The 26,289-nt window shown below is 42.3% G+C and overlaps 3 protein-coding genes across 5 annotated transcripts; 2 read left to right on the forward strand and 1 right to left on the reverse strand.

The window, feature by feature from the left end:
• Positions 1-61: 61 nt before the first annotated feature.
• LOC108059317 (cytochrome c oxidase assembly protein COX18, mitochondrial) lies at positions 62-1,533 on the reverse strand. Of its 2 annotated transcripts, none has more exons than XM_070214556.1 (3): positions 983-1,533; positions 289-916; positions 62-187 (listed from the first exon to the last, which is right to left on the reverse strand). In XM_070214556.1, the coding sequence occupies exons 1-2, from the start codon at positions 1,436-1,438 to the stop codon at positions 326-328; spliced, it is 1,047 nt and encodes a 348-aa protein (XP_070070657.1). In that variant the 5' UTR covers positions 1,439-1,533; the 3' UTR covers positions 62-187; positions 289-325. The 2 variants fall into 2 exon arrangements, with proteins under 2 accessions (XP_070070657.1, XP_070070656.1); XM_070214555.1 differs by having other exon boundaries at positions 104-241.
• A 325-nt stretch (positions 1,534-1,858) lies between these two features.
• Positions 1,859-5,194, forward strand: LOC108059324 (F-box only protein 33). The gene is made up of 5 exons (XM_017144544.3): positions 1,859-2,168; positions 2,894-3,049; positions 3,117-3,221; positions 3,283-4,099; positions 4,163-5,194. Exons 1-5 carry the CDS (start codon positions 2,026-2,028, stop codon positions 4,292-4,294), a joined length of 1,353 nt encoding a protein of 450 aa, XP_017000033.1. The 5' UTR covers positions 1,859-2,025; the 3' UTR covers positions 4,295-5,194.
• Positions 5,195-9,085: 3,891 nt separating this feature from the next.
• Positions 9,086-26,258, forward strand: Argk1 (Arginine kinase 1). 2 transcript variants are annotated; one of them, XM_017144515.3, is made up of 4 exons: positions 9,086-9,320; positions 10,580-10,633; positions 12,878-13,423; positions 24,667-26,258. In XM_017144515.3, the coding sequence occupies exons 2-4, from the start codon at positions 10,590-10,592 to the stop codon at positions 25,748-25,750; spliced, it is 1,674 nt and encodes a 557-aa protein (XP_017000004.2). In that variant the 5' UTR covers positions 9,086-9,320; positions 10,580-10,589; the 3' UTR covers positions 25,751-26,258. The 2 variants fall into 2 exon arrangements, with proteins under 2 accessions (XP_017000004.2, XP_017000005.2); XM_017144516.3 differs by lacking the exons at positions 9,086-9,320; positions 10,580-10,633; positions 12,878-13,423 and adding an exon at positions 23,369-24,001.
• Positions 26,259-26,289: the final 31 nt, after the last annotated feature.

The following is a 26,289-nucleotide window of genomic DNA, read 5'->3' on the forward strand; positions in this document are numbered from 1 at the left end:
TTCCATTCAATTGGGCTCGGGATGAATCTCTATCTCTGCCGCCGCTGATAGATGCTCGTATGTCGCCGGACCAATTGAGTGGCCCACTATCTGGGCTAGTAATCTCAAGACCTTTCTCGCTGCCTTATCTTCTCTTTTGGGGATTTTCACTCGTTTATTTGTTTCTTGTGAATTGAGATGATGCAGCCTTAGGATGATGATGATGATGATTTACAGTGGCGCAGTCGCATTTAGGGCTTGTCTATGTATATATTTATACAAAACAGTAAAACAAACTCAACGTCTTACCTAAATTAGACTAGGTGGCTATGACTAGGGGACTAGATCATTTGGCTGCCGGCTTATCAGCCGGTGGCCTTTCGACGAGTCTTAGCCTCTGCTGTATTTTCAGCCAGAGCAAATCGTACGGCTGGCTGAGTTCCGTTTGCGTTTTGGGAATTCCCACAGATCGTCGGATTTCCGGTGAGAGCATGAGCAGATTTTGAGCAAGGCCAAAGCTGCTGGACGCTACCCAGTAAACACATAAGGCTGAGGGAACGGTGCAGGCAACTGGCACCATCACAACACTTAGGCCGCGGAACACATTGTTGGCTATGCCCTGCAAACGAGTGGGAGGACGCGTCCGGGACATGGCCTGCACCTCGATGATGGCCAAATTGATGAGTCCCAGCGTTACGGGCAGGATGTAGGAGCTATCCACCACTGTGAGGTTGGGTATCCAACCAAAACCGCCAATGGTCATTTCGGTGGTCACGATTTGAGCCTGAATGGACAGGGGATCCGGCAGCATGTACACTAAATTGCGGAGAGCAACCGACTGGAAGATCCACAGGGGAATCTGACCCCAGAGCACAATCATGGTCTTCATGGGATGGCAGTTGTCCCGGACTATCAGGTTCTGCCACTGCTTCTTGATCTAAAAACAGATAAATTGGATTCGGATTAGAAGTACTTCGAAATGGGGGGTTCTAATCTAACAAACCGAACGCCGGTAAACGATCTGCGTCTGCTGGTCGCTCCACTTGAACTTCTGCTTGGCCATGGCCGCCTCTTTTTTCAGCTCCTCTACTATGGCGGGCATCTCCAGGGCTATTTTCTCGATCCTGGCGGTGATCTTGTGCTGGTAAATGGTCAGTGGCAGGGTGACGACGCTGCGGAAGAGGAATGTGGACAGCACAATGGATGCCCACCAGGGCAGGCCGCTGTAGTCGTGGATCTTGATGAGGACATCCTGCATGTGGGCCACCGGCGTGCTATTGGACAAAGTCTGCCAGAAGCCCACCAAACCACCGGCATTTGCCAATTGTTCACTTGCAGTGGCCGCCGCTTCTGTGGACGCCTGGCGGTGGTTGGCAGTCGCTGTTCCTGGGTAGGTGTAGTTATAGGCGCCAGCTATTGCTGGCCTTCTGCAGGCGCGCAAAAGCAGCAAAGCTGCCATTTTAAATTAATAAATAAAAACTAATCGAGGTAAACAACTAAAAAGTTACAGAGAGCTATGTTATGCATAACAGAACAGAACAGCTGATTGTTAACATAGCTCTGCTAAGGACAGTATGACCATGGCCTATGCGGCCAAATAAACCCAGATGTTAATCAGCATTAACCCTTGAGTACCTTTGTTTCTTCTAAAAACAAAATTTTGGAAGACATTAAAAATAAAAGTTGTATTTCAATAAATTCTGAGTATAAACAAATAAACTTTGTTTCTTCATATGTAGCACTTTCTATAAATTTGTTTTAACTTTTTTAATTGCTTTTCTTTATTAATCATTTGTAATTTTGCTATTGCCCATTAACTCAGCTTACTTAAAATGTCAAAACATCATTTTGATACCTAATATTTTTTAATAAGTGTATTTGTTCAGAGCTTAAAATTTAAGTGCCGTTATTATTTGCCCCCCAGCGCTTGGCATATTCGCCACTTGCCGCCACGGTCACTCTAATTTGGCATTTTAAATCGTGCAGCAAACTCGGCTGCACTTGCATCTTTTCATTTTGAAACGCAATTAATATTTAATTCGAGTAATGAGTTTTAGCCAACGCCAACCAGAATGGCACACAGTTCCAGCGGTGGCACTAAATCACATATTCGACTACCTGGATGCCCCTGATCGCAAATCAGCAGCGAGTGTTTGTTATTCCTGGAGACTTTCCTTCTTTCAGAAACGGTAAGTTTGCTGTGCCTGTGTGGGTGTGTCTGTGTGTATATGTGGCTAAAATGTTTAATTTCGGGTCTTATTGGGTATATTTCCTTTGTTTGTTGCTTATATTATACAGCCGTAGGTTAATGAAGCACAGAAAAACATCTGTGCAAGCATGAGCAATCAAAGACCCCAAAATTATTGGATGTTTTCGACTGCCGTTGTTGTATTCGACGCATTTGGCAACGTTTCAATGTGTGGGGCAAACACCTCGGCCCGTTTGTTTATGTTAGTGTGGAAAAAAGGGGAAAGTCCACGATAAGAGGAATTCCCCCTGCCAATAAATGCAATTAATTAAACTAATTGATCCGATCGGAACGAGCTCTATAATGCGATCGATGCGATTGCGAAATGGACATTTATTTTTATTACCTATATGTAATTTTCTTTTCTGGGTGATTTTATTTATTTAATACTATGGGACAAAAACTATTATCATATTTTTAAATTAAATTTAAATAAATTTAAAATATATGTATTATCTGATACTACGAGGTTAAAATTTTAACTACTTTTCTTGTCACTATTATTATTTATTTCATTACTAATAAAATCTCAGTTTGAGACACTTTATTAATTTTTTTTAATATATTTATTTTTTACAATTTTAACTTTATGCTAAGTGAACTTATTTCAATTGATTAGAGTTTAATGATATTTTTCAACAAATTAATTTTTTTCTTTTCCCACAGCTACTTTAGAAACTTTCGCTTTCAATTGGATGTGGCCCGCGATGATCAGTTGGCCTTCTTCCATCGATCCATGGCCAATTTGGCCAGGGAATTGATTGTAGTCTTTGACTTTCAAAATGCATTTCACATCCAGAAAATGCGACGACTTCTATACAAGTAAGTTTTCTTAAAAATATAAAAATCTAACAAGTTTTTAAACTAATATTCCTTTTTCTACACACAGAGTGGCACGCTGTGATAATATCCAGAAATTGCGTTTCCAAACCCACAATGTGGGCCTTGTTGCCATCGGAAATATGCACAGCGATCACTTGGTGGCCATTGAACAGTAAGTAGTCCCACTTTAGATGCTTAATTTAACAAGTTAAATAACAAAACAACCCCTACAGGTGCTTTGTGGAGCCGCTGAAGCTGTTTCTGAGCCGCAAGCGTCAGCCATGTCAGCTTCTGGACCTTGGGGCCATCGAGGCCCTCTCATACTATGGCCATGACTTCCTCAAGGCCATGGGCAAGCCACAGGAACTGCTGCAGCTGACGCTGGCCAGCATTAAGTACGATCCTAGTCACTATCCCATCCTCTCGCTGGACGCGACCCTCCTACAGAAGTGCGCCGCCCTGCAGGTGCTCTCCCTGGACTACGACACGCTCTCCGACGAACTGCTGCACACCATACAAGTGCTGCCGCTGCGGAAACTGCTCATCGCAGTGCACGGCCTGGACAGCGAGGAGCATCCCGATGTCTCGGAGACGGCATGGTCCCTTTTCTCCGACCACTTTTCGAGCATTGAGCTGGTGCTGACCCTTGTGTACGCCTACGAGGCCATTGAACTGCTGCAGCATCGCGTCCTGCGTAGAAACATGCCGGTTACCCATGTGCGACTGCTATTCTGCGAGCAGATGAACGCCGAAGCCCTGGACTGGATGTCGGTGCACCACAGCGAAACGCTGCGCAGCATCCATTATGTGGACTCGGCGTACAAGCATTCCAACCGCATGGACTACGCTCGCCACGGCTTTCTGCGCCAGGACCCCTTCGTAATGATGGCCTGGCGTTGCAAGCAGCTGGAGGAGATCGTGGTGCACGGCTATTTGATGGATCCGCACAATCTCGTGGGCATCGCCCGTCTTCGGGGTCGCCAGCTGAAGCGTCTAGAGGTCTCCATGATCGACTGGTCCGGCGCTGCTTCGTTGAATGCCTATAATGAGGTGAGTTCTCTTTGGATTTCTTCCAATATCAATGTGAATAACCCCATTTCGATTGTGCCTTAGGAAATAAGCACCTTGCTGGGACAACAGTGGTCGCCCATCAGCCCCGACAAGATGCCGCCATCGCTGGCCTTCGACTACGAGTTACGCGACCAGTTCGTGTACGAAATGCTGCGCCAGGATCTCAGCCAGTAAGTGGGCGAGGTAGGGACTCACTAAACAAAATAACCAAAAATTGAAGCAAAGTCATCAAGTGAAGGAGAGAAAAGCAAACATGACACGTGATCAACTCGAGCGCATAGAAATTAATTTTAAAATTGCAAAACCTAATTACGTAGCTAAAACTAAACCCAAAAGAGATATGTAAGCAAAAAGCAAAAATTCAACCGTTATACTAAGTTATCAAAATTTGTATATGTAAACCAAACCTTTTGATTGGCCAGCATTTTATAGAAGTTAAATTTCCCAAGTTCTTAGTTTTTGTAATCAAAATCGCAGTTAGACCTCGTTTGTTAGTTCAAAGGCGGCCGATTAAGAGCAACAGGAATGTTAGGAGCAAGGCAAAAGACTTGAGCACTTCACAAATTTATGTAATTATGTAACGGGGCGAAATGAGTTTGTTGAAATCTGCTAGAGAAACATCATTTTATAAGCAACAACAACTGTGATTCAAGCGAAATGCAAAAGCGAGTGCAGATGCAAATGCAAGCCAGTGTGAGCAATTGCGACACCAACTCTCATACAAAAGAAACAAAAACGACAACAACAAAATTGTTAAGCGAATTGTCTAGTTAGCTAAGTTTAAAAGTAACATAACAAAAGTGTTGAAAAATGCTTGTAAAACCAAAACTACGACCAATGTCAAATTGATTGCTCAAAACTCAATTGGCACAAATTGTTAACCTTTGTAGTAGTGTGAATAAGTATGGAATCCGGCGCTCAATTGTGATAAACCAACAAACAACAACAAAAGCAAATGTAACAACAACGAGAGCTCGATCCTCGTTCGCTAAGCGCCGCCATTTGTGTAGTTTAAAGTGATATTACCAGCAAAACGAAAGCAAATTGTAAGCGAATACAAGACACCACACAGAAGATATATATGTGTTGTAATAGCCAAAAGGAGCTAAGGTAGCTGTCGTGTGTGAGTGGTACATGCGTTGTGGCCAGATAAACGGGCCAGCGAAAGGCAGGCAATTGTAAGACCCAAAATCAACTTTTAAGTATTTCGTAGCACAGGCATTAATTTATACAACTATGTACTATATTTAACCTATGTTTGCACAAAACAGCAGCGTGTTGTCACGATCCGCGGCTCATCCTCCCCAGAGTTGCTTGCCGACCAACAAGTACAACCGCAACAATGACAACATCAACAACAACAACAACAATGGTACCTGAAGATCATGCTGAGCATTTAGATAACAACCGAACAACAACAACAACCACAAAGTACTTGCTCAAATCTAACAATCTAAACAAACACAAAATCTATTGAAACAGAAGACTGAACGATAATGGAAATCGCGACGAGGGTGTTGACTTCGTTGTCAGAGCAACGCGGAGGATGGCACTGGGTCTCTGGGACAAGCAGCCGCAAACAGAATGCGATCTCAAGACAACTCTTACAACTATCCAATCGACCATCTATATTTGTATGTATCTATATGTAACCAATGCATGTAATAATTTTTGTTATGAACTGCAATAGCGAATATTAATTTTGTAAAACGAGTGCAAATCATGTGGAATAGCGGAGCAATCCAAGAATGTTTGTCAAACAGCTAAAACAGCAATTGTAAAATGAAAACAGTGTCGGGGTTTGCAAGAGATTTGAAATCCACGACCCAAAATATGTTAGCAGACCTGTTTTCAAGTGGCTGTACATTTAATTTAAGTCTAGTACGTACCAACACAACAACCAACACCAACAACAAATGTGATAAAAGTGTCATGCTGCTTCCAAGAACAACAGCCCGTGCAAAATGCGACCTAAGATAGTGCACGATTGAAGCAATGAGAACGGTAGTAAGCATTGGAAAGGCAGGGCCTGATTAATGGGGGCCTAGGGGATAAAAGCTCTATTTCATAGCTATCCTAGCTACGTTCCTCAATAAATCCTGATAGCTATGGAGTACTAAACAAGAGTTTATTCCAAATTAATTTAAAAGGATTAGAGTTTATCCATTCTTTATTTATAAAACATAGTCACTTGATTTGTTATTTATAAAAAAACATTGTACCTCAAAATTAAACCGACTTGTAGCTATGGAATAGAGCCAAGACTGTGTCAGATCATTAGTGCAATACCCAGCCTTCATTAATCGTTGTGGGCCGTCAATCAATGTATTCATTCAATTACAATCAACGTAAATGAAAAAAAGTATTAAGTTTTTCTGTTATACTAGAGTCACTTCCAACGCTGCTGTATATGAGTAACGTTCTTTTTGTATACTTACTACAAAAAAAAAATATATATTTTATATGCCATTTATTGTATTTAAATTCGAAGAGACCGAAACCAATTTTGTAAACCATTCCACAAACAACAACAACAAACCAATGCGATTTATGCTAACGTATGTACTGATCCAAGAGAGACAACAACCAAGTTTAAGATAAGTGTTGATCGAGAACAACAACAACAAAAGCCAGCGTGTTAATATATGTATGTAGAGTATAGCCCGATGTCGGTATTCAGGGGAACAACAAGTGCTACATGGGCGAGAGAGGAGGGATAGAAAAGACGATAAGATACAGCCGTGCATTAACAACAATGTTTATATATGTATATGCAAGTTATGCTTAAAAGTTATAAGAGCAAAAGTGAAGAAGAAAGCTGTGATATAACAAAATCCAACAAAAGGCAAACAACAACCGACAACACACAAAGATAACACCGACACATAGAACTACAGAACTACAGACAAGCCAATTCGAAACGTGTGCGACCAACAAAAGAATGTTAACAACCTTTCCAAAACTGCGAACCAAGCGAAGGACCATCGCAAATGGCCAATGATATGAATTCAATGCGAATCGTAAGAGATCGAATCAGATCCACTAGTAGTTAGATTAGCGGGGATTACGAAGGACGAGGAGGGGAACCAAAGTTTAGAACCGAAGTGTTCGAGTGAGGCAACAGCAGGCGGAATATCCTGGGTATCAGGATATCTGGATATCAGGAAGAAAAGTGAGGAGGGAGAGAAATCAAATGTTAAATTATATATCCGATATGTAGAAAAACACACACATAAAAATTGCACATAGCTTTAAATATATGAAAGCAAACCTTTGATTTAGAGTCAATTTCCATTTGATTTGCCATGCTTATGATTTGTGCAAGATTTTAAAGCTTAAATATAAAACAAAACAGAGGCCAACGACAGTTTGTGTGGCATATGCAATATCATTACAATTTAAGGCAACCAAGAAATATAAACCAATTAAGGCGTAGCAAACAAAATGCATTCAATTGAAAAACCAATAAAAACGTTAGAGATTTAAAACAAGCAATGGGTATTTTTAATTATGTAATTATTTATTGGACATAATCCTCCAGCGGGCAGTTAAAGCTTTATTATTTTCGCTGCATACTTCGTGGGCCAATGAAAGCCGAAGGGAGCCGATTAAAAGTACATAATTTAAAATAATAAAAGCGCAATGTCAACAAAAACAGACCACCCCACGCTGGCAGGAACTTCCAATTCCACTTCCGCTGAGCAACGCAAGCGCTCCAGGATGTTGGGAGCTTTTCTCAGTCCTTGAACTTTTGACCTTGTTTTCCCAGCTCGCCCATCTTATGTAAGCAGCTGCACGTCGTATCCGCAAACGTTATGCAACCTGTCCACGGATTCTGGGCGCGTGCCGCTGCATTCGCCCCGCATCCAGTGGCTCTCAAACTGCAGCGGCTCCGTCGAGCGATAAGAGCCAATTAAGTGGGCTTTGCGGAAAAGATAGCGCTGTTGAATGAATGACTGGACGTTACGGTCGTGTTTATTATCTGCGATTGTTTGTTTCCTACGACAGACAGCCGGCGAAAGGCGTCAGCAGCCCTTGTGGCCCACGAAATGTGATTTTAGCCAACCGCTGCAGTCAGCCATAAATGATGTGATTGTCCAGTGCTCGAAAAACTGTTACCAAAAATTCTATTTTAAATTTTCGTTTATTGATTAGGCAGCCTTTTGGCCAGTTTCAGCTCGATTATTGACACACAGCGGTCGCATAGCGTAAGCGTATGAGTAACAACACGAATCGGAGAGTACACGCAAATAAATATCCAAGAGGGAACACTGAACAAAATGTTTGTATTAGTTTAACATAAAATTACTTTTTTTGCAGTATAAATAATTTTTATTAATTTTCAATAATAAATTATAAAATTTATATTTTTAATTTTATTTATTTATATTATTTATATTACAAATTCTGAAGAATTATACTCCGTTACATACTTTCAGATCCATTTTTAAATAAATCGACATTTTTTAAACTTATTTAAAATGATAAATTATTTTCTGAAATTCAGAATTTTTTTTTAGAAAGAGGTATTAAGCGACACTTGAGATATTATTGGATAAAATAGAACATATCTTCCAGGAAACCCTTAAAAAATTAATATTAAATTTTTAACTTATTTGGGTTCGAAATCTCATTTAATATTTTCTTTTACTTATTTTCTAAGATGGTAAAGATATTTTCCAATATTAAATCTCTCCGCTAGATATAATCTTTCAGTTTTTCCCGGTGTACCTGACACAGAACCCGCGGGTTCGGTGGGGGGATGAATCTCGTGAGAAAAGCTTCGTCGCAAGTGCAGCTAGGAAACATTGGCGTCGGCGCTCCGTGCTCCGTGCTCCCCGTTCTCTTTGGGGCTCTCTCATTCGAATGCCGCCGTTGCTGTAGTCTCGTCGCTTTTACCGCCAGTTGAGTCGATTTTCGCACGGAACGGAGCACGACAGTCGAAAAAAATTGAAAGAAGCAAGGCATTCAACAGCAAGAAGAGGGCTAGTCGAGAGAAAATTAATTTTGTACGTTTTACTCAAAATCAAACAACACAGTATCGAAGTCAGTTCCCGATATTTGACCAGCTGTGAAGCATTTAAACGAAACGAACCTTTTGATAAACGAAAAAAAAAAACGAAGGGAAAGGAAAACCCTCCGGAAGAACCACTAGCAACTTTTTCTAGCCGTTTTATTACCCAACAGAGGCACACAAAAGGTGAGTGCACGCAGAAGGGGTCACGCTGCAGGTCCCCAGTTGTTTATTATGTGTGGCATGCTGCAGCAGTGAGTGCGAATGAGTCTTCCCAACCACCCACTCGTCATAATCCACATCCACCTCCTCATCCACCCACTCATTCGCTCAGTGTGACGTAACTGTCAGTGTGTGTGTACCATCGGAGATTGCTCATACGCCGCGTGTGCAAAAGAAAACAAACGCAGACGAAGCCTCAGGGCCGATTTTTGGGCTGCTTTTGCACAAATCCGTGGGATAAACAAAGCTCAGGGGTTGGCAAACAGTGCGGAAAACACTCATAATTGATCGATGGCAGAACGGTCTAAAATTAGAACCCTTTCGACCGATGGGCGCCATCCGGTGCACAAAAAATACCCCTATTCCCAAATTGATCTGCAGTGCACGGAAAATAATTTTTAATAATATTAAGGATCAAGAATTTTTACAAACAAAAATTTGACAAAAAGTGCCTTTAAAATTGTTAATTGATATATGAATTAATACAATTTAAAAGCATAATATTTGTATTTCAATATAAATTTGAAAAAACACAAAATTAATAATAATAATAAAGATCAAGAATAAAAAAAAGAAACGCTTTTAAAAATTCCGAATTAAATTTGGTATTAACAACGTTATATTCAATTTATTACATTAATATAAATTTCCAAATACTCAAAATTTAAAGGAAAAGGCTTTAAAAAATTAAAATTTTTATTTTCTTTTATTAAAAAAGATTCCTATTTTTTCCGACTGATATGGCTGATCTCTGGCCGAGTGCCCAAAAGTCGGGACTTCACGTGCCTCGGCGCTCAACGTTCTGCGAATTTGGCATTCTGCATTTTGCATTCGTACATCCATGCGCGCTTTGTTTATAAATAAACCTTGAATAATGCCGGCATATTTTCACTGTTGTCTTTTCGCTGGTGGTTCGCCTGTGCGACTGCTTTTTTATCTCTGTGTCTGGGGTCTTAATTGAGCTCTGACTCTCTGGAACTTACTTTTCTGATGAGCGGGGCGCGTTCGATTGAGTTTTTCGCATTGCCTGACGGCGACGTCATTTGTTGCGCTTTTCGAGGTCGCTCGGTGATTCAGATTCGGATTCTCAGTGTCAGCCCAACAAGTGCATGTGGTGTGGAAATGGCCATTTAGAGTGCAATCAATTCGTATAAATTAGCGGCCAAATTGCTTTGAAAATCACTTAACTATTTACTCATTCTCCGTTTTGTTTTATTTTTCAGCTAATACAAAATGTTCGCTTTGTGGTATTTAACGTTTGCTGTCGATGAAATCCGGTAAGTGAAAGGGGATTTTTCCACAGTTTTACGAGCACTGAAGGCCCACAGGGCGGATGAAATTTTATGGTGCCTACTTTTGGGCGAAGTGGAATTTTTTCCAATTGTACGATTTTAATTGGGTTCTATTCCTTTTTAGATCTGAAGAGTAATTATTTAAATATAAATGATATTGCTGCTCTGGTGGAAAAAGGAATATTATCCCATATTTGGGGGATTATTTCACTCATCAGAAAAGTTATAATAAAATGAAGTACCCAATTCTACCTTCTACCTTAAAGAAAAGACCTCTTCCCCAAAGAAAGCCATCTTTCTTGCAATTCATAAATCTTCGCGATTACTTTTGTCGCAATTTCGGTCGCAATCATTGCAAAACCGATAATCTAATCGCTATCAGTTGATGAATTAGCTCAATTTAGCCCTCTGTTTCCGCGCATGTCGTGGGATCGTTACGGCTCGAAGGTGCTAAATGTCACTATACAATCTCCCTGCATTGGGCAACAAAGTTAGTCACCTGTCACATGATGAACTATCTGCCTCTGCCTCTGTTTTCCACACTTTTTACTCCCCCGATCTCATCGAGTTCCCCCAACAACCGGCTTTTGGGGCTCTAACTCTCATTCGTGATAAGTGCAATCGGCTCACGAACACACTCAAAATATTCTCTCATTGGCACATGTGCAAAACAAAACCGAATTCGCAATTTTTTGGCAACAAAAATAAATAAATGCTAAGCGTCCAGTTGTTATCTGCCGGCAATTAGCGTAATAACGAAAGTGATAATTGAGGTTTGGAGCTGTATTAGTTTTTTCCGTTCTCATCCACACAGCCGGCGTTTTGGGCCCGGTTTTCGTGGTCTTTGTGCCGGGTGGAGCTCGTTTGTTTGCTTATCTATTTGCCGCACGAGTTTTTCGCTAGCTATTGCCGATTTGGCCTACGTGACAAGAGAAATGCCTCGAGAAATGGGGGAGTGGAGAAAGTAATGTCGTAACTCGAGCAGGGAAATGGGCGAATTGTGGTTACAGTTCTAAATAACGACTACTTGGGGGCGTCGTTACTAAATTTCGGCCTGACTGCCACGCCCCCGAATGGGGAACGCCTTATATTATAGTAAAATACAAATAATTGGCACTATTAAGTTGGGTTTTATGGGGATGGACTTTATTTTGGTTTGCTGTTCATGTTGCATTAATTTTTACCAGCAAAGATAGCATAGCATGCTAATTTTTATTTTTGAATTCAAATTCGATTTAAAAACCAGGGCTGCAGTAGCTATTTAGTAAAATATAACCAGTGTGACCCTATGAACTACAAATACAGCACCGAAAACAAACTATCCTTTAAAATATAAAAAAATCGATTTATTTTATTTAACTGAAATTACTCTTCATATTATTTATTAAATTCCAATAAAATAAACAATTTTACAAAGGTTTGCAGTTAAATGTGATATTTAAGACCAGGGCTGCCATAGTTTTAATTTAAAATCGGGTGTGGTCACACTGCTTGTCACTTTCATTGTCCCTTTTCCTTTTGTCATTCGCCTAATGAGGACGCGTAGATCGTGTTTCAAGCTTTGGTTTTTGCATAAATAACCTTGTGTTCTGTGAAACTAATTGATATTTATTGGATTTCGACGGTGGGCGGTGCCTACAGTTAAAGGTGGGTAAAATAATTGTGGAAAAGTTAGCTAAAAGTGCATTTCCAATTGTTTCACGCTTCGTTGCTTTCATTCTGGAAGTTTCTGGAAAGTGCAGTGGAAAAAGACGCCACAGTAGACATTGCTTACAGGGGATTTCTGCTTATTGGATTACTATTTGAAGAAAAGTGATGGTTTTTATGCTTTATTATACGCTAAAATGCACTTTAATACAAATTCATATAGTAAAAATTATTTAATGTTAAAAAGGCGTTACAGTAGACATTGCTTACATGCATTTTTGTATTATTATACGAATATTTGCTGTAAAGTTCAAAAAATCCGTCGAATATGTGAAATACTGTATTTGCGGAAAAATTTTAGATAGGAAAAGTGCAATTATCTACAGTACATATAGTTTACATGCGCTATTCAACCAATAAAGGTTAAAACACGCCTTGCTAATTTATAATTTATTCCTATTCATATCATATTGTATTTGCCAAGTACACATTTTTAATTTTATTTGTATTTCACTTTAGTTTATTTGTTTCTTTAATTTGATTTTCATTTATTCTTACTTTCGTTCTCATTTTCATTTGTAGCAAACGTTTAGCTTGGTTATTTAGTTCTAACAAGCCTGCAGCGCCAGCGCTCGACGACAAGCCAGCGAATCCCGCTCCCGCCAAGGAATCCGCACCTGCTCCCGCTCCCAAACCCGCGGCAGTACCTGCTCCAAAGCCCGAACCGCCGAAGCCAGCGCCCGTGGTAGCCAAACCCACTCCGGCGCCAGTTCCCCCGAAGGAAGAGGCACCTGCTCCCGCACCCGCTCCGAAACCCAAGCCGGAACCTGTGCCCGCTCCCGTAGTTGTCCCACCGAAGCCTGCAACTCCATCGCCACCCAAGACCAGCAGTCCGCCAAAGCAAGCCGACAAGATGCCCATCCCGTTGCCCAAATCGTTGACAGAGGCCAATACCAATGGTCAAAATGGCAACGCAGCCAATGGCGGAAATGTGGATGAGCGCGTTTTCGGTGTCCAGCCGGCCGAGAAGGTTCTCCCCGCCCCCAAGGATGCCAGCAATGACTTCATTAAGGGTGAAACCAATGCCTTTATCCAGTCGATCAAGGAGGCTCAACAGCTGGGCGAGCGGTAAGGCTTAAATCCTTTTTGTTTTTGTGTTTTATTTTTATAACTTTTAAGTTTGTATACTCCTTAGTAGATTTTATAGATTATTTAGGTTTTTACTCATTTAAACATACAGAAGACTATAGATTCCCTAACATGCAAAGATTTTAATACTGATTTTCGAGTTTGATGGTAGATAAATCTTACAATTTGTAATAATTTAAATGCCTTAACGCTTCAAGGTAGGCTAAATCTTTTGAAAAAGAGCCATGAGCAGAATTCTCCCTCTATTTATATTTCTGTAATTTTTGAGTTTTTAAATTTGATTTTTCCGCATCTCCCATGGTGAGAGGTGGGTTCAATGCACTCGGTTGACTTCTCCGCGACGGGCGAAAATAGTTGCCATGCGGCAGAAAAGACAACCGCTTGGCGACAACGGTGCAGCATCAGCAAATTCGTTGGATCATCATCATCACCATCGCGATGGGTGGAGACCGACCACAGTTTGCTGTTATTTTTGTCTCATGTTCTCTGCTTGGGCGGACAGCTCAGCCCGGCTCGGCTCACATGGCGTCGACTCTTTGGGATCTGGTGCTGCATGTGCAGTCTACGGTTTATTTATGAATAAACCAACTTCCCCAAGTGTTCGCTGTCCGCTTCCTCTAATTGCGCACAATTGATTTTCCATTAATATTAATCGGAGAGGAACCTTGGGGCACGCAAGCCTTGCCCAGGTGTTCAAGGATCTATGGGTTGTGGCCAAACAGCGAGGCAGGTTTATTAGTTTTTGGCAGGCTGCCCAGGTGAAATGGAAATGGAATTGGTAATGATGTGTGCCGCTGACGGACCATCATGAGACCTGTCGCGTCGCTCGGCAGTCGGGTCACATGATCTCCCCCATGCAAAGTTTATTTATATTTGGAAACGCAGCAGAGTCTGTCTGCTGTGTACACACATTTCATTACGTTTCATTGTTCATATGCAGCAAATTAGCCCGGCAGAAGCCATATGCATTCGCCTCCTGCTGCGGAGGGATCCTATTTTAGCCTGGCGTCATGCCTCATATCTGATTTTTCGTAATGGCCCCTCTTCCTGGCGGACAGAGGTCTTCATTTAGGTGTCTTGTTTGATGTGCCCCCTTATATATACCTATATATCTACTATACATATGTACGGATATGTATTTTAAGCACTTGGCTCGCGTCTGTGCAAAAAATTGCTTTTGGCAAGCGTCGCTTTTGAAGTGCTGCCAAAATATTGTTTAGCAAACAAAAGGCAAGAGCCGAAAACACAGATGAAAAGTTGACAACACGATCGGAGCTTTTAGCATATATGATCATACATGATCTGTTGCAATCCACGGATAATTAGCTACTGCTTTTGCCAGAGACCTCCTCCTCTATTCCCATTTCAAGCAGTAATTTCACAGCTAATTGCCCGGATAGCGGGCATTCTACTGGGCATTAGCTTGGGCTCGTGCTTGGCTGGCCGCAAATTGAACTAATTAATAACACATATTTCAAATGGTTTACTCATTTTTGGCTTTCGTTTTTTGCAGCCCCCGAACATTAGTGCTCCATTCTCGATCGCTGCTGGCCTCCAGAGAGGCCGCAATCAGTCAATGACTAAATGTTTTTATAAACATTGCTTACCATTCATACGTACGACGAGAATGTTATGCAAGATTTTTCCTTCGATTCGTCAGATGTGCGGATAAAGATCATATATGCGGTTGCTTAGAGTGTAAGCCACTGCATCTGGGGAATCAAGCGGGACTTAGCTCATCGTAGGCTCGTCACATTCAACCCCCAGCTCAATACTTAATCTTTTCGAAAGATATAAGCACAGTTGAGGTTAAACAAAAGAGTGCTGAGAACTAGGAATATTTGGAACAAAGAATTCGTACAAGTTTTGTACTGCATTACCTTTGAATCTAGATTATATTATTTGTTAATTTATAACTATAAAATTAGTTAATTACCTATAATCATCAATAACAATAAGTGGCCCTGTGTAGCCTATTATTTGTCATTAACTGTTATATATCTTAATGATATTATATAGTTTATCCCCATAAAAAGGGTTAGATCTATGACTCTGACCCCGTCTGTCCGGTCTATACCCTACATGCTAAGTGCTTTCTCAACTGTGTGTCAACAGTAACGAAATCGCCAGTGGCTGCTATTGTATCTACATATCCGCTAGCTTGTTTCGCAAGCTTTTCAAGGTCAACCCCCAGTATAGTATATTCCATTTCGCTTTTCCCCCACCGGTTTGTAGGGGGCTTAGGCCCATTGTTCTATGCGAAATCCTACACGGCATCAGCCCCCAAAGGCTGCCAGCTGGTTGGTGGTTAGGAGTCGTGATGGGATGGAAAAGCTGCTGGGCGCATTTACGTAATCTCAGCGCCACTTGACGGCAGCAATTGAAAATGAAAACGAAAACAGGCGGGGCTGAAGTGACAGCTACCAAAGTAAAAATTGAAAATGCGAAAAGTTTTTAGGGGAACGACATTTCTGGCTTATATAAGCGCCCTGTCGCCTGGCATCCGTTAAAATATGTATCAAAATTTAATCTGCACATATTTTTTAAGCGTATATGATTTGATTGTTGGAATGGCGGTTTCATATGTATTTTTAATGGCCGCCCGTGGAAAATTCGTGTGCCGATGAAAAGCAAAATTTGTCTTTTTTTCGAAAAACAACGCACGTAGATAGATGGTTTAGGTATCGTATAGATCTTCCGATGTTTGCTGCGCGTTGCATAAATTTTGTTGGCAACCTTTCAAATATTTTTCCTCAGTTTTCATTTAGTAACAAATGAATATGTTCGTTTCGATGATAGAACATATGTACCTTGGGCTTATGTATTCAATATCAAGTTCAAGACTTTTGTTAAAGATTGTGTAAACGATTATATTCGTTGTGTTTATTTGTTTGAAATATGGGAAGCAAACCCAGTGGGGATTTGAACAAACTATGTATCTGTATTGCAAAACTGTGTAAAAGATATTTTAGTTGGCCCGTCTATCTCCCTCAATTTCGATTAATTCTTTTACATTTAGCAGCACAACATTTTTCATTTTATATTGCGGTATTAGTGCCAAAATTTATGACGGAAACGTTTTGTTTTCTTTGTCTCTGGCCAAAAACAACAGAATTTTTTTCTTATAGAAGGTGTGCAAATATATTCAAAATATCTATATTTTCGTTACAGTCGATTTTTAAAGTGTTAAATTTTTAATATTCTCGAGATCATTAAGCAATAGGATTGTACAAATACTAGAGTGATAATGACAAATAATTCTAGTTATGCAAGTTCTACTTAATTTTGTCATCTGGCCAAACAAATTGCTTCCTCTGCTAGTTTGCTTTGGATGTTTATTCATCACTTAAAGCTCGGATCTTGTGAGCCGAGTTCCATCCCGAATATTTGAGATTCTCATGGAGGGAGTGACTGTTTACTAGTGCAATTGTGCCACTTGCCTTGATTACTTTCAACGCATATCGCACCATAACATATCGTTCCGTTCGCTGTCGGCGAATTCTAGTCATAATTAAGCGATGAGACCGCTCCTTGGCTTTTGCGGTTGTGTGAGTGAGTGGTGTGTGTCGCACACCCACCAAGTGCACACACGCCTAAAATTTTTGATTTGCGGCTGCAAGAAGTCGCTGCTCCTCTCTGGCCTCTCGCTTCCACATTCACATGGAGCAATGCAGTTTTCTAGCTGTTTGCGAACCCCGAACACTTTCCTTTTCTTTCTTTGGGGGGCCAAGCTTTTATTGCCCCTGTGTGTGTGTGCGGGAGAGCTTTACTTTTTAGTCATACGTCACGTCCTACGTCAATCGTCGGCGGCTACCAATACAGCGCTACTCTCTGTAGGTACACAAAAAAAAAAAAAAAAAAATTTTGGTCCTTCTATATACATATTATAAAATATATAAGAAAGACAGAACCAAAAAGTGGTTTAACCTCTGCGTTTCAGGGCTCAATATTCAGGACGATAAGGAAGGATACTACATTTGAAAACCCAAAAATATAAATAGGATTTTTTATTTAAGTTGTAGAAGAATGTAAGAATTAATTTCGTATTTTTATTTATTATATATTTTTCCCTGTGCATGCCACAGTGCCGGCAGAGAAAACAGGAGGCAGGCTCTTCTTCCCACAGACAAACACAAGCACAGGCCGCAGCTTTGGCTCTCTTTGAATTTAGTATCTGTGTGAGTGCTTTGCGTTTGAAAGTGAAAGAAAATAAGGAAGGGTGGCCTCTGCCTCGGCCGCAGTCGCTGCCGCTGCCAACGCTGGCGCTTCTGAGGCACCGACTGCAGTCAGTTGGGTTAAAGAACAGAATATTCCGATCATTGTATCGTTGGACGTTGAATTCTACGGTTGCAAAGGTGAGCCGTTCTCCAAAGATAATAATTGCGAATCAAGTGAAAATTTCACCCGTTCAAGTATCTCATGGATACTATAGTGTCAAAGTCTTAGATTTTAATCTTTAATCTAAGTAAATCGGCAAAAGTAAATCGGCAACCAATATTCAGTGAATTTTTGTTTTAAGCAAAATTCTTATTAAACAATATGAACTGCTTTTGGGATATAATAATTCGGTTTTGTGGCAAATGAAAATTAAATTTCCTCCATTTCGGCCTTTTAAAACAGTGAATGCCTCTTAAATTTCAATTACTTATTCTAGGGGTTTGTATACATTTTCGCAGTTAAATAGCCATTAAAAAGAATGAATTGATTTGAAATTTCTATCTTTACTGGCAATTAAAAAGTGTGTTCTGCTTTTCGATTGAACGTTTTCCATTTAAATTCATTTTATATTGAAATACTGAAATCTTTTGAGCTTTATGGTTTGGCAACCATAAAAGTGAATTTTAACTCTTCTTTTATAAGTGAATCTTGAGTTAATAATTGAAAACTTTTCGGCATAAGAAAAAGAATCTAAACTTTTGGTGCTTTAATATTATTAAATTATTTAAATTTTCTAATAATAGTGTCATAATTTTAGTTTGAGTTTTTTAATTTTTAAGCAAGTGAAAAAAGATTTCCAATGAATAAAACGAATTATTAAATAATATTTCCCCTGGGTGAGCTTGTAACTGTGCCAGTGCTTAATTTTCACATGCCCAGTTGAGTCATGCGATGCATTTTTGCAAACCGAAAACCGGTTACCGGCGAAAAGAAATTTATACGGGCGGCTATAGGCTATAAAGCTTTGAGTTTATAGTTATGCAGTTTGAGATTCTTTTTTTTTTTTTTTGCAAACCAGCAGAAGAAACTTGTTTGGCCCTGCAGTCACGGTCTGGCAACCGCTGACGTTACGTTTCGTCCCGTCCGTCCGTCTGTCTGTCTGTCGCATTTGTAAACCATTTAGTTGTGCAATTTTTTTGCGGTCAAATGCCAATGAACGGAGGACTGTACCGCTTGCCAAATGCATTCGAGGGGCTCGATGTTTGCGGGGGACTGCAGTTTAAGGTCGGGCGTTCGTTGGCTCTTAGAAAGTGTTGTGTGTAGCATGTTCCTGTATCGATTTCGATAAGATATTGGCCCGTGTTAATTCCGCTGACTACTAACTGAATACTTAACGATAGATAAGAGGCGTCAAAACGAACACTTTGCTGGCTTCTTTCGTTTTTTTTCTCGCTCTCTTTGCTTTTCCACTCCTTGAACTTACCCACAAACAGTATCTATAAATAAGAAAAAGTTCTTAGTAGGCAATAAAAAAAATTTCATTTTCGCGGTCAATGCCAGGCAGGCAATTGCATAATCGCTGATAGGAATTTTATCTACAATTTCACGCAATTAAACTGGTAATGCTGGGGCAGCAGAAATCAGGGCAACCCAAAATGCCAGAACGTTGGGAATTATATAAGGAACAGTTTGAGAGCCACTGAGAACGTCCGATCGAATTTACCCGGCCAAATTTAGTTCGGGTTGATATAATGCCGGCTGCTATAAATACAACCCCGCCAAAGCAAATAAGCAAAACAAAAGCACAAGCACACACATCGGGGAATACAGATGGATAGGGTAGCTCTATAGGCTATAGGTACCTAAGCACACGAAAATTCCATTCCAAAGGTATGGTATATGGGTGATATAGGTGAGCAGCTGACAAGTTTCCGCGGGGGTCTTTGTATATGAATTGGGCATTGTATATCATACAGTTTGTTATATTCAGCAAACAAATCGCGCAAATTTGTTGTACAAATTGTTTGCCCCGCGCTTTTTTTTCTCTATTTTTCTTCTCCACTGGCACGTCGCTGTTAATTATTCAATTGAGATCCATTAAAGCGCTCGACTGAATAAGAACGGAAAAGGCAGAGTCAGTCGGTGAAAAATTTTTTTTTTCACTGAAAATCGAGCGAGGAGCCCGCCCGAATGCCCGATTAACTTGTCACAAAGCTGGAAAAACCGCATTTCCCGCAGTCTAGATAGTTAACTGGGTAACGCTTCCATTTTCCCTGGCCAAACAAAAGGTTGCCGGTTGCATAATCAAAGCTGGGTTGGGTTGGGTTCGCATTGGCTAGACAGGAAATGGAATCGCACACACATAAATCATCAGAATACGAAGGCGCGGGAGAGCAGCTCCTCTTCACCAAAGTGCCAGCCAATCAATTTCGAATAACACCAGGCCGATTTGCCTCGCAATTCATTTAGCCAGTGAATAAACAAATATTTGAAATATCTAAAATTTCAGCTTAAACGTAAACAAATCGAGCAGTTCAAGTTCTTTCGGGGGAAACGGTAGCCAATATTTTCGAAGCCACTGTTACTGAATCAATTAGAGCTTTTTAGGCTCTCTTCAGGAACTTGTCAAGGACTTTTGGGGTGGTAAAAGCTTCCTTTTAAAAAAGGGACTTTCCCCAAAGAGAAAGCTTTCGAGGAAAGGGAAGTAAAAACTTGTGTACTTTCTGTAGAAAGTAATATACCTACATTTTACTTATGAGTCATGTAAAAAAGGCCAGAGGGCGCCAAAAACTCATGTAGAATAAAAGACATTTTTAAATCGAGGGAATAACCAGGAATTACATTTTTGAATTCTTCTCCTCTTTAAATAAATTAATGAAACTCAAATGCTCTGTTCATTTTGGTTTCCCCACACCCTTCGAACACTTGGCAGATCCGGCAGATCCCCCAGATATACATATGCATCCTACTTATAACCCTTTTTGCCTCTTCTATATCTTAATGAAGCCTCGTCTGATTTTCGCTGATTGTCTTCCCAGACAGCGCAAATTTAAATCAACGACATCCGGCCAGCGACATTGCAGCAAACATTTTTCGCCACTTGCTGCTGCTGTGCAAAAAGATATTTTATTTTTTCATCATCTTCAGCTGGTTACACATATTTTACATACATATTTCTCTGCATGCCGCCTAATTGAGTGTGAGCCGCTTTGACGTTTTGCCAAAAGAATTTTAATTAAATTAGGACCGCAAGAGGGAAAAAGAAAACTAGCGAGTTGAGAGTAGAGGAGAATCTCACCAGTAATGCGGGTGACCGGCCAGCAGCCCTAATAACACCCGTCGTCTATCCCTGACTCACCCCTAATAACCCAACCCAGACCCCTATAAGGCCGGATATTTATTAATAAGAGCTTTATGTCGAATTCATGTCACAGCCAGCACAGCAATATTATTGGCAGAATGCTGCTGGCTGGAATTATTGTCTAGGGAGAGGGTTTCGATATCCATGTCCATGTCCAGATTCAATTAGTGTCGAAATGAGTGTGTGAATGAATGTTGGGCCCCCACTCATTTGGCTTTGGTTATCAGCTAGGCCCAAACTTTCCATTCCCCCTTATCAACGACCAGTTTTGGAGTGACTGACTGCCCATTGCAGTCTCGCTCACGTCGGCCAATTTCAATTTCCCGAAAATACATTTCGAATTATTTTCGTACACTTGCCAATTTCTTTGTGCAATCGACTGGCCAAAATCGCAATTAACGAAGGCAACTATTGCAGCGATTTCTCGGGTGAACGACCAGACCACCAGTCCGTTGGCCATAAACTTACCCACTGCACTGGCCGCTTGGCTTTGCCAATTTCCCTCGATTTGATTGCGTATTAAATGGCTGCAAGAGTGTTGTTATTTGATGGCTAGAAGAGCTCAATTACTTGCTCAAATCCCGGACTGGGCTATCTTATCACGATGCCTCCTTTTTTGGACTGATGATCATCGCTGACAGCCGAGACGGTTTACGATTTGAAGTTTAGAGCTTATCAAGTGCGAGCTGCTTATCTGGTTAGCTCTCCTGGCCAATATATATATATTCATTTCTCTCCGGGACTCTCACCAGCTCTCTTTCTCCAGCTCCAGTTTTTTTGCGGCAGGTGTATGCCTACTCGCAGTCGCTGATTTTCTCCAGCCATTCGCGAATTGTTGCCAAGCCTTGACGGTTGCAAAAAATCCGTGCGTGATATTGTTATAAAGCGAAGGCTCTAAATAGCCGAAATCTGATAAATACAACGCGTGTGTGATTAGAAACACCCCCTGAAAATGCTAGAGCTGCTCGGCTGATCCTGTCTCACCCCCTAAAGAAAAAAAAAGAATCCCCCGTCTGTCCGCTGCTCATCAAGATGAGGGTTACATAATGAAATCAGGTTTTTCCAATTGTGCGTCAGCTTAATTTGATTTGTGCCTGGCTTTTAAGTGCCTGGCAAGCAGGGTTTTTTCCTCCTCCTCCAGTGCCTTCATGTTTGTGTGCGCTCCAGTTTCTAACCAGTATTTGTCCATCAGGGCGGCACTTGAGTTAATTGATTAGTTTCAACGCCTTCCAGACAGGCCAATAAGTCATTACTATTATCTGGCATGATTCGGAGCCACTTAAAACCGAGAAGTTGCCAACCAACGCCCCCTTCGCTGGGTACATTGCAATTCGCAAAGCTCACTATCTTTATGAGGCATTAACAAGCTCCAGATTACTCATGTGGAGTGGTGGCACGGCTCATATGACTCCCAAATGGTGTAGAAATTTCCACAGCGAATCAATATAAACACTTGCAGTTAAAATGGCAAATTGTTTTCAATTCGCAATCAATATTTACAAAGGCGAAGCCAGAAAATGGCTGGAAAAGTAAGTGATCGGCTGCGATTACTCATTTCGCGACGACTGCAGTGCCCTCCGCTGAGTAATTGAAGCTGCAGATGAAATTAGCCAAAACAAAACAAAGCAAAAGATAGTAAATGCAATTTATATTTTCGCAACTTAATGGGCATTAGACATGCAATGAGTGTTCGTTCGACGATGAGAAACTGGAACCAGTTCCCCGTTGCACTCAAGTTCAATGGTTTAATTCACAAGCCTCAAGTGCCCGTGTCCTTGCTCCTGTCCTGGGAATCCTGCAAGCTGCCTTTGATTTCCATTTTCCATTTGCCGAGTAATTGATTTTTTACACACTCAAGGGGGAGGGATACCCCCGATTCGTGTCATTACCAGAGCACATTTCACACTCCAGCCCGACACTTGAAGTTGACTTGACCGCCCGGGCTGGAGGCTCAACAATTCCCAGCTGCCAGTCGCGTGCTATAAACTTTATTGATTTGGAAAAGAGGAGGGGTTTTAATGGGTGGTTGGTGGTGGGTCCAGCGCATCGTGTAAATATATCCTTCCGCATTATGTTGCCGCTCATCCGGCAACAGTTTGGGCCGGCGCCTGCGGGTAGGCAATGCTGCTTCAACCCCCTAACCTCCCCCAGAAATATTCGGCAAATATACTAGCACTTCGATTGAGAGCACTCTTCGTAACTCCACTCCGGTTAAAACTCTCCTAGCTGAGCGCTGAATGCGGTAAAGTACCGGCGATAGAATGCTTTCCCTTGGGTGCGACGGCGGCGGCTCTCAGTTCCATTCGATTTGCCGAAGTTCGTCCTTTGCCGACGACTCGAAAGGCGCGCGCTAAAATATCCTGGAGAGCAGGGCAGAAACAGTAGTCAGCCAGCCGAGCAGCAGTCAGCAAGTCCTTTGCTCCCCCAAAAATAGCATCGCATAGTGTTTGTTTAGTGTAGTATACATTTGGGCGCGGCAGCAGCAAAAAGAAAACCGAAAAGGAGTCGCAGAGGAGGCTCTCTATAAGGATAAATCAAGAAATATACAACATTGTTGCGTCCGACATTTTGATACCAACGAAGAAGACCACCAAGCGAAACTAAAATATAAAATCAATCCAATCCAATCACCGAAAATCAAAAGCAATAGCGTTAAGCCAAGCGTCGTGTGTCTGTGTGTCTGGGAAAAAGGAGTGTGTGCGTGTGTTTAAAGCGGGATCGCCTTGAAAAATAGAGAGATCCGAGATCCTTGAGGAGCTAAAGCTGCATTGTGATTTCATTTTACCTGCAAACGCAACCAAACAAACGAAGATTGGTTCTTTTTTATATACAAAAAAAAACAAACACCGACTTTGTGACCAAGCCAACGCCAAATTTTTAAACGTTTTTTGAAAACTTTACACCAACAATCTACAAAAAAAATCAAATAAAATGGGTCTCTGCGCCTCCAAGGACAAGAAGGAGAAGGTGATCGAGGGCGAGGTGGCCAACGGCGAGCCCAATGGCACCGCCACGGCGGCTGGAGCTGGAGGAGATGGGTGTGTATCCCGGGGTTCCGGGTCTTTTAGTTTGGCCTACGACTCCTAGACAGGAGTTGTCTGTATATCCTGTATTTTCACGGGGTTCGGGGGATCCACTGACGTCATGTGTGTAAGTGCGTGAGCTCTCTGTCTGCAAAGCGCCCAAAAATAGTGCCATAAAAAAATTATTATTGCCCTGGTCCTGGTCCTGTGTGCTTTCGTGTTTTGTCCAGGACCTCGGCTGCGGCGCCATGTTGTTGTAGTGCGCATGTCCTGCGGGGAAAGGGGGGGAAAGGCAGAAGGCAATGGGTGTATAGTGTGCCGTCGATTTGCGTATTCAGCGGCAGCCGGCAAAAATTTATAGTCAGTCAGCCACCACCAAAAGCCACCACCACTGAAAGAAGAGGGGGTGATGGGTTATGGGTGGCTATGTGGCAGTCGCGTGCCAAAGGAAAGTCCCTGGTATGAGCACATGGCCATAACCCGAAACTAATTGCGGGGCAAACAGGCCGGAATTGAGGAAAACAGAAAACAGAAACGAGAAAACATGTTGCCGACTTTAGGGCGCCACAAAACGGAGGAGATAGCCATGAACTTAGCAATAAAACTTTGAACTGTACCCCCAGCCACGCCCTTTTACTAATGGTCAACCCCTCGCTCTCTCTTTTTGTTCCCTTTTGCAGCAAACAAGACACCATGGTTGACGCCGCTGTTCTCGCTAAACTGGAGGAGGGTTACGCCAAGTTGGCCGCCTCCGACTCGAAGTCGCTGTTGAAGAAGTACCTGACCAAGGAGGTCTTCGACAACCTGAAGAACAAGGTGACGCCCACCTTCAAGTCGACCCTGCTGGATGTGATCCAGTCCGGTTTGGAGAACCACGACTCCGGCGTGGGCATCTACGCCCCCGATGCCGAGTCGTACACAGTGTTCGCCGACCTGTTCGACCCCATCATCGAGGACTACCATGGTGGCTTCAAGAAGACCGACAAGCACCCGGCCTCCACTTTCGGCGATGTGTCCACCTTCGGCAACGTTGACCCCACCAACGAGTACGTGATCTCCACTCGCGTGCGTTGCGGTCGCTCCATGCAGGGCTACCCCTTCAACCCCTGCTTGACCGAGGCCCAGTACAAGGAGATGGAGGGCAAGGTCAGCAGCACCCTGTCCGGACTCGAGGGCGAGCTTAAGGGCAAGTTCTACCCCCTGACCGGCATGGAGAAGGCCGTCCAGCAGCAGCTGATCGACGATCACTTCCTGTTCAAGGAGGGCGATCGCTTCCTGCAGGCCGCCAACGCCTGCCGCTTCTGGCCCAGCGGCCGCGGCATCTACCACAACGATGCCAAGACCTTCCTGGTCTGGTGCAACGAGGAGGACCATCTCCGCATCATCTCCATGCAGCAGGGCGGTGATCTGGGCCAGATCTACAAGCGTCTGGTCACGGCCGTCAACGAGATCGAGAAGCGTGTGCCCTTCAGCCACGACGATCGTCTCGGCTTCCTGACCTTCTGCCCCACCAATTTGGGAACCACCATCCGTGCCTCCGTGCACATTAAGGTCCCCAAGCTGGCCTCCAACAAGGCCAAGCTGGAGGAGGTCGCCGCCAAGTACAACCTGCAGGTGCGCGGCACCCGCGGCGAGCACACCGAGGCCGAGGGCGGTGTCTACGACATCTCCAACAAGCGTCGCATGGGTCTCACCGAGTTCGAGGCCGTCAAGGAGATGTACGATGGCATCACCGAGCTGATCAAGCTCGAGAAGAGCCTGTAAATTGCCCGCCAACCGCCGAGCATCGTCCCCCCGTTTTGGTGAGGCATCCGAAGGAGCTGACATCTATCCACTGGAGGAACCATCATTTCGGGGCACACGCAACAATCAACAACAACACTTAGAAATCTTCGGCTCGTCCGCCTTGTCGCTTTTGGGCGGTTCGGGCTGCAACAAAAAAGTCTAGTTTGTAGCGATGGTCTGGAGCTACTGCTGTCCCAGCGACCCGGCGACCTTCGGCATTTTCGTATACTTTGAGGGTTGCGGTCGCAGGCAGCGATTTCCAACAGCCATCTTGCAACACCACCAACAACAACACCCACAGCAGCAGCAACAACGGATAACTATTTGAGAAAAAACATTTGCTTAATTACAACCAAACAATGTAAAACATTTTGACATCTGTGTCAAGCAAAAACAAAAAAAGGAACTTTAAATACTTTTATTTTAAGTCTTAAGTTTATAAAAGAATTAAAATTATTAAAAAATAATAAAAAAAAATAAAAACTCAGCGAAGGTATTGTCTTGAATGCATTAGGTAG

Source organism: Drosophila takahashii, chromosome 3L (genome assembly GCF_030179915.1).
Source record: "Drosophila takahashii strain IR98-3 E-12201 chromosome 3L, DtakHiC1v2, whole genome shotgun sequence".
NCBI lineage: Eukaryota > Metazoa > Arthropoda > Insecta > Diptera > Drosophilidae > Drosophila > Drosophila takahashii.